The sequence below is a fragment of the Falco cherrug genome, chromosome 20, assembly GCF_023634085.1.
Source record: "Falco cherrug isolate bFalChe1 chromosome 20, bFalChe1.pri, whole genome shotgun sequence".
Classification (NCBI taxonomy): Eukaryota; Metazoa; Chordata; class Aves; order Falconiformes; family Falconidae; genus Falco; species Falco cherrug.
In genome coordinates this window covers 4,576,409-4,584,116 of record NC_073716.1, presented here as the reverse complement: position 1 = coordinate 4,584,116, position 7,708 = coordinate 4,576,409, and the positions used below count along the sequence as shown (strand labels likewise).

Sequence of the window (7,708 nt, the reverse complement as noted above, 5' to 3'; positions counted from 1 at the left end):
TCCCTTTGACAGGGGTGCTCACCCCTGTCCCTCCCACCCCCCAAAAAGCCACAAAGAACGTTTAAAAATGACAGTAAAATTCTTAATTTAAAAAATAATAATAATACATCTACACTGCTGTACATATACACATTACTTACATTACAAATTCCCAGAGAAATATTTGCTGTATCAGCTCGTTTCCCTTCGAAGCAGCCTCCTTTGGGTCAAACCCCATTCAAATCTGCAAGCAACCAAGTAACGGCTACAGATATTTTGCAGACTCATCTAAGATCACACTCCAAACACACATCTGAAACGGTGACAGTTATCGAACAGGATGTCTGTTACTCACGTAACTTTTATCAAATTCCATGAAATTATCGTGCATGTCAATTTGTTCTGCTCTGATATTTAAGTACTAACAAAAATAGGTCTTTTTGCTCTGTCACACAAAGAGCTCGGACAATCTGCCCGATGTAGAAAGCAGTTACCAGCTGGCATAATTTGGTTATAACAATATACAAAAGTGATACCAGTCAAGGTGAAGAGAGAAGGAAAAGACCTGGCAATACATTAAAAATAGAATATAAAGGCTCACGAGTTCTCCAGCAAAGGTTTGCTTGCAAGGTCATACTCATTACAAATGTATTCAAAATGCCCCAAGTTCGGAACACGCTGTGGGCTGCAGCACAGAAATCCAGCGCCTCTCTGGGAGATGGAAACTGTTCCTGTAGGGAGCAGCGAGTCTGTGCTGGAGGTCTCTCACCTTTGGGAATCAGCATCCATTTAACTCCTGCATAGGAGCAGAGGAAGACCAAGTTTCATCTCTGCATAAAGTTTTTTTCCAAGGCAGCAGGAGTCCTCTGAAGGGAGTAGATGTTTCGTTTCACTCGATCTTCTAGGGTGGAAGTAGATGCACTCTCCAGTTTTAAGCGACTGCAGAAAATTGAACCAAAGAAAGAAATCAGAATCTCTTTCCAAACATTACATCACTTCTAGCAGGATTCACCATCCCCAAGTCATCTACCAAAATTAACATAGAAACCAGCAATTTTCTATTGAAGCCTCCACTGAAAGAATCAAGTACCTTTTAGTTTGGCTTGTGACAGATTCAACGCCTCATTTAAGGTCAGTGCTCAGAAATATATTTTCACTAGCTCTCAAATCTCCTCCGTCTTCCAAATATAACTAACCGTTAATTACAAACGCATCCGGCACAGGGGACTTGGTTGCTTTCTGTGAAGCAAACGAAGGAAAAGCAACGTGTTCCTGAACTGAGGGCAGCAGTCCTTGGGGAGCCCGAATGCCAGAGCTCACGCTGTAAATGACTACATTAGCTACAGGAGAGAGAAGGGATCCTTGTGACCACTTGCTTTCTTTTACTACTTCAGATCACGTTGCTGTGTTTTGCTGCCGGATTTCCTCGTGCCCACCTCCCTCGCCAATAAACACAAAGTTTGTGTTGGCTCAACCAGTTGCTTCTGCACAGGGAAACACACACTAATCTCTCTCCACAAGAGATTTCACTTATGGAGAAAAATCTACTGTGATTTTAAGCCATCCTTATGGGATCTCAGCTCTGGGCAGCTTCAGGAATTAAGTTTTATTATTTACGATGAATTTACAGAGCCTGGAGAATACCGTGCTGCAGCAGCTCTGCCATACGTAATGCTGCCAGAGGATCTTTCCCCCACCAGGCCTTGTGCCACTCCAGCTTCCTTTGCCTGCCACGTGCACAAGGGACTGTAGGTTACCACAGTGTGTTTAGAAATGGTCTTACTTCTTGCTGAGCACAGGTTTCAGTCCCAAAGGCTCTGGGTACACAGATTCCCGGTGGAATTGCCAGTCTAAACCTGTTGCAAACTCCTGAAAACTGAGAACTTTTTAATACCTGCGTGTAAAATACTACTAGGCGTTTCTACAGGTAGGCAAAAAAATATAAGTGATGACTGGTTTCCGATTCTGACTACTAAGGCCATCATAAAAATTGCTATCTTTTGGGTTAAGGAGAGAATCTGAGAACAGAAGATGTCACCAGTTCTACTGTAAAATACAGTAGAGAGGGATCTTCTACCATAATCTGAAACACCTCAAACACTGAGGCCACCACTCGCTCCTCAGAAGCTGTGGCCTATATTTCCCTTGAATGAAAAAGCAGATGATAAAAGACACTCACTTGAAGAACTTTCCATCTCGGGAGTCGAGTTTCTCCAGTTCCCTCTCCAGCTCCTCCTCCTTTCGGTGTTTCCTGAGGTTGTTTGCTCTCTCCTCTTCCCGCCACTTGGCATTTTCCATCATTTCCTGGCGTTTACGCTCTAGTTCCTCTGGCGAGATCTTTCTGTGTAGAAAAACACCACTGCTGCGAACGGATAGCACGCTGCACCCCACCCCCCTCATTTTGGGGATGATTTACATCCCAAATAATTTTGGGGATGATTTACAATCCCCAAAACTATGGGTGTTTAACAAGTTTTTTCCTTCGGTAGCCAATCAGCAAAGCTGGTAAGTACATGTCTAAATGTTCTGCTTTACCATACCCCTAGCAAGTCTGTTTTCTCGCTCTTTTCAGCCTTCTAGTTTTTAATTGTCCGGTAAGATGATGCTGTCAAGGTCATATTTTCCTGATGACAGTGAAACAGAATGCTTCCAATTAACAGTCCACTGGACAAAGACTGACTTCACATTAATGCCTTGCACAGTGATGCGAGACACAAGGAGAACCAGCAACCATGCGAGTTGGTTTGGGAAGCTGTCCAAGGTGTTAACTAACAATCAAGCAAACTGAGCACTTTAGGACTCTCTGTCCGACTTTCTGGACATTCGAGCCAATCTACTTTAGTTAACAGAATAAAATTTGGTTCACAGATTACACCCAGCTGTTTCAAAATCACCAGGGCAACTTCCATCCTTTGCTCACCTTGTGTAACCTGGAGTATGCTGGCGTCGATAGCTCTTTTTAGGGGAAGGGCTTCTAGCTCTCCCTTTCTCCTCCCGACTATGTCTGTAACCCAGAAATACCCTTATTAGAACAGATGAACATACGTTATCACACCTCTAAACCTTCCCCGGATTTTTTGTATACATTCTGACACCAAGGTATTTCCCATATCTGCATGACTGTTCCCTGTTTGCTTTGAAAACAAATTCTAATGACTCTTAATGTACTGTAAATTTCCATCTGTTTTTCACTCTGTTTTCTTTATTTCATCAGCAAACAATACGCACCCGGAACCTCATTTTATTGGCATTTAGTAAGGATAATTCAACAATTATAAATACCTTTTAAAGAGAATTGGTAGCCCAAATAAAGCACAATTACAAGCAATATTTGAAAGATACCTAGAAAGAGGGTATCCCAAATGAAAAGTGCCACGTCCCCTCCAGGAGCTAACCTGTGCACTCCTGCACTCTTGCAGTCGCACAGCTCCTGCCTTTACACCCAGAACCGAGCAACAACGTGACCAGAACACTGATGTGGTAGAAGGAGACTGACTAAGAGGGATTTTGATTCTAGAGAACGAACCCACCAGCAGCCCTAGGTTTACGTTATCCAGGTTAGCCACACTCACTGTTTACTGTGTCTAGAAGGAGATCTTGACCCCCTGCATCCAGATTGTTCGGAATTCTTCTTGCTAGAGCGTCTCTGAGGAGAGTGGGATTGGCTCCTGGACCTGGAGCGATGCCGGTGCTTGTGGGAGGCCCGTTCCTGGCCGGCAGCTGGAGAGCTCCGAGACCTGTGGCTCTGGTCTGCGTCTCTAACCTGGAATTCAAAAGTATCTTTCAGGAGAGATGTAAGAGCATAACGATGGAAGACGACAGGAGACCTCAGACCAGGCGAAGTGCAGGAAGGAGTGTACACTGTGGTTTGGGTTACCTTATCTCCCCCCTAGGTTTGCATTAACACCTGTGTCCTAAAAGATTATTTCTGTACAATGTTCAGTAAACTAAAGTGCCAAGGCAGTCAAGCAGCATATTTAAACAGATGAGTAACTCTGTGAAGAGAAACGAAATAAAGCTGAATTTGAATTCAGAGCAGATAGGAGTGCTACCAGGATCTGAACAACTTCAGTTTCAAGACTTAGATGGCTCCAAATTGAATTTAAGCTTTATTATATCATGACCCCCTCACAATCCTCTTCTAGCTGGTGAAGCAGTCTTCCAACAAACTGCCAGAACTCCTGCTCTTCCCTAACTCAGGGCACTTGCTACCCAAACAGCGGTGTGAAACGTACTTGTAAACCGTATCCTGGGACTTTGGAAGGAGCAAGTTTCCAGGAGGAACTGTTCATCCTCTTCTGAGACCTAAAGAGGAAAACAGAATAGTACTTCTGGAGCAGATAAATTCAGGAATATTTTTTTTAACATCAAAATGTCATAAAAATAACGTTATGATGTAACCAATGAAGTAACAACACAGAAACATTTAGGCCAAATAATAGTGTTAATCAGAAAAAAAAGACTCAATGAGAAGATCTGAAGAAGACACGAAAACGAGACAACCAACAAACAAATTTTTTTTTACTATAAAACCTCAAAACATACTTATTTTTGCTTCGCTCCTCATCACTGCTGTCACTTTCACTGCTAGAACTGCGACGTCGATGTTTCTTGTGCTTCTTCTTCTTCTCTTTCTTCTTCTTTTTCTCTTTTTTATCTAAACTGTTTTGCAGCTATAAAGCAAAAGACCATTTCATTAGTAATAATTACTGCGTCTACACTTGGGGCAGTCACTATCACAAGGCAAAGTAACAAAAGTTCTCTGTGGAAAGGCTCCTGGAACAAAACCTAAACCATTTTACAAGGTCCTCTCTCAAAACTAGGGGAGTTTTCTCTACTGTCAGTTTGGTACCAGCTCATGTCAAATGCTATGTCTGCAATCACTGTGAGGTAGTAAATCAACAATTAACCACTAGCTTAAAAAAAGCACACCAGAAGAGCAGGAAGAGTAAAATAACACTGAACTTGAAAGGAAGATGAATTAATTCCTGCTGAGCAACTGATAAAGAACCTTGTTCTATTATATCAGGATTAGAGGAAGCTGGAATTTATTTTGTTTTTCTGTGAAGAATCAGGAAGTGGAACTTAGCTCTTTATCTTAAATAATGCTAACTTTGACCTATGATCCTCTCCTTGATCCAGTGTCTTCTGTGCTTTCAGTCTGTAAGGAAAGTACTGAGATACACCTACCAATTCTTTGATTTTCTTCATTTTAACAGGATTATTCAAAACTTCTCTCTTCTTTTCCTCCTCCCTCTTTCTAAAGCAGAAAAGAAAAGTTACTATTGTCAAACAAGTGAAAACATACTATTTTTGTGAAAGATACCAACCAAGCACAAGCTCTAAAAACATAAAAAGCACAAGCTCTAAAAACATAAAACAGGAAAACAGGCAAGTTTTGTACATTTGGCAACACAGATGCAACTAAGGAGGAGTGCGCCCTTTTCTTCTCCACTTTGGAGTGCACATAGTAGGGTAAACAAAAATTTGTTTTGTTACCATCAGTCTGCCTACAACGTTACTGAATGCCTGAACTCTCAGAGCAGACACAATCACATACACATAAAAGGGTGAGCTAAGCTGGTAAGGATGAACCAATGTGCAATAACAATCTTTGCATTTGCCGTACGTATTTAGCAACTTACAGCTAGATGACCTGTATGATGATCACCAGCTCCTTCAGATCACAAAAGCTTTGATTTGAAATCAGATCAGCAAAGTTACCCCAAAGCAGCAAACCGACTCAAATATGTTATTTGATGTTCCGTTGCTGTGTCTAGAACACACAACCAAAAACCCTACCAGTCGTGTAAGATGCTAGTGCCCTCTCCACGGCCAGGACTGCCACCTACAGCCTAGAGCTCACAAACAGGCAGATGTAGCTTTCGAGAAACATATAACAGCAGTCTTTACAAATATAAATAAGATAGTTGTTAGCGAGCTGCTAATACTGATGCTTTGCCTCCTCTACCCCTGCTTTCAGCTCCATCGTTTAGTACCTTATCATGAAAAGTGGATCCTCCCGGATTTTGTTTGCCATATCCAGGACCGAATTGGCACCCGTCTTGGCAAAAATGGAGCCTGGGAGAAGTCCTGTCTCATTGGAACAGCCCGCATCCTTGTCTTCTGTCTTCTCAAAGACATATTTGTCCACGGGGCGACCCATAAGATATTCTTCTCTGTTCACCATGCCACCAGGACCCTGGTACATCCATTCCAGCTTCTCTTCTCTTTTCCTGTTGCAAATAAGACCATCTTATTTTCCTTCTTACAGCTGTAAAACTACGTTTTAAGGCAGTGGTTTATGAAGGTGGGTGGAAATATTTCATTGTCAAGGCCACGAAATCCACGGCGCTCTCAGGAACACCAGGAGCACCTGCAAGACCTCATCAGCAAGTGCTTGCCCTGCCGAGGGTAGCCAGGGCTGGGTCCCACTGGTCTGGGGGGCCCCCGCACCCCCTCACCTGACAGTGCCCATATCCTCAGCATATCGCTGCATCTCCTCCCGCGCTCGCTCCTCCTGCAGCTCCCGCTGCAGCTCCTCGATCTTCTTCCGCTCGGCTTCATGCTTCTGCTCGGCTTTCCACACCTTCTCAACATTGCGCAGCGTCTGGGGGTGCCAGCTCTTCTTCAGGTTCTGCGGGGCGCGCGGGGGGGGGGGGGGGGGGGGGGGAAGAGACCGCACCGGCACCGTTAATGGGGGGCCACCTGCCCGAGCCGCCGGCCCTGGGGAAGGGCCCGCTCCGAGCCGTGCCAGCCCGCAGCCTTCCCACGCCGGCGTCGAGGCCCGGACAGCTCCACCCGCTCAGTCCCGCCCCACCGAGACGCGTCGGGACCGGGGAACGGCCGTAGGCCCCGAAGGTCCCGCGCGTCCTGGGAGCGGGGAACGGCCGCAGGCCCCGCCGAACCCGCGCGTCCCGGGGCCGCCGCCCGCCCCGCCCGCGCCCCGGCCGGTTCCCGGAGCCCCGGGACAGGCCCTCCGCCCCTCACAGCCCAGCTCAGCGCCGCCCGAGCCCCGGCCGCTCCTCACCAGGTCGCCTCCCCCCATCGCGGCCGCCGGACGAGTGCTTCCCCGCCGCTACCGGGCCAGGAAGTGCGTCACAGTCGCGCGCCACCGCCTGTTCCGCGCCGCGTGGGGCGAACACGTCACTTCCGCCGCGGCGCTGAGGGCGGCTGGCAAGATGGCGGCCGAAGGCAGCGGAGCAGAGCAGGGCGCAGCCGGGGCCCCGTTCGCTAGGGAAAACGGAAAGACTGAGCGCACTAGCGTGAGCTGCCCAGGTAACGGAGCCGGTTGAACGGCGTGGAGAGTCGGGGCTCCCCGCTCCTGCGGGTGCGGAGCTCCAGGCGCCGCCGGTCCCGTAGGGACAAGGCCCGGGGCCGCAGTGACCGGGCCTGCAGGTTGTTTTCATTACTTTCCCACATCAGTGGTCTCTACCCCTGGGGGCTGTAACTGAAATTGGGGTGTCGCCGTGCAAAGGTTTCGGCCACATGCGGCTGAAGGACGTTGGTGTGTGTGAAAGCGGCTCTGCCTGCTGAACACACCCGGCTGCTGGCTTCGGCTCTGGGGCCACCCGGGCTCAGCAGAAGAAAAAAGAAAAAATCCCTCCCTCCAAAATGCCTAACTGTAAGCCTAACACTCCCACTGTAAGGCTCCATCGTCTTAATCATTCTTTGTCCACACTATTCTACTCGCAAGATGAACAAGCAGTTTGTTTTCACTGGCTTCAAG

At 46.9% G+C, this 7,708-nt stretch overlaps 1 protein-coding gene across 1 annotated transcript; it reads right to left on the bottom strand.

The window, feature by feature from the left end:
• Positions 1 to 68: 68 nt before the first annotated feature.
• CWC25 (CWC25 spliceosome associated protein homolog) lies at positions 69 to 7,117 on the bottom strand. Its single transcript, XM_055697389.1, has 10 exons — positions 7,010 to 7,117; positions 6,444 to 6,616; positions 5,979 to 6,215; positions 5,170 to 5,239; positions 4,525 to 4,652; positions 4,215 to 4,284; positions 3,552 to 3,742; positions 2,900 to 2,983; positions 2,159 to 2,320; positions 69 to 918 (listed from the first exon to the last, which is right to left on the bottom strand). Exons 1-10 carry the CDS (start codon positions 7,025 to 7,027, stop codon positions 804 to 806), a joined length of 1,248 nt encoding a protein of 415 aa, XP_055553364.1. The 5' UTR covers positions 7,028 to 7,117; the 3' UTR covers positions 69 to 803.
• Positions 7,118 to 7,708: the final 591 nt, after the last annotated feature.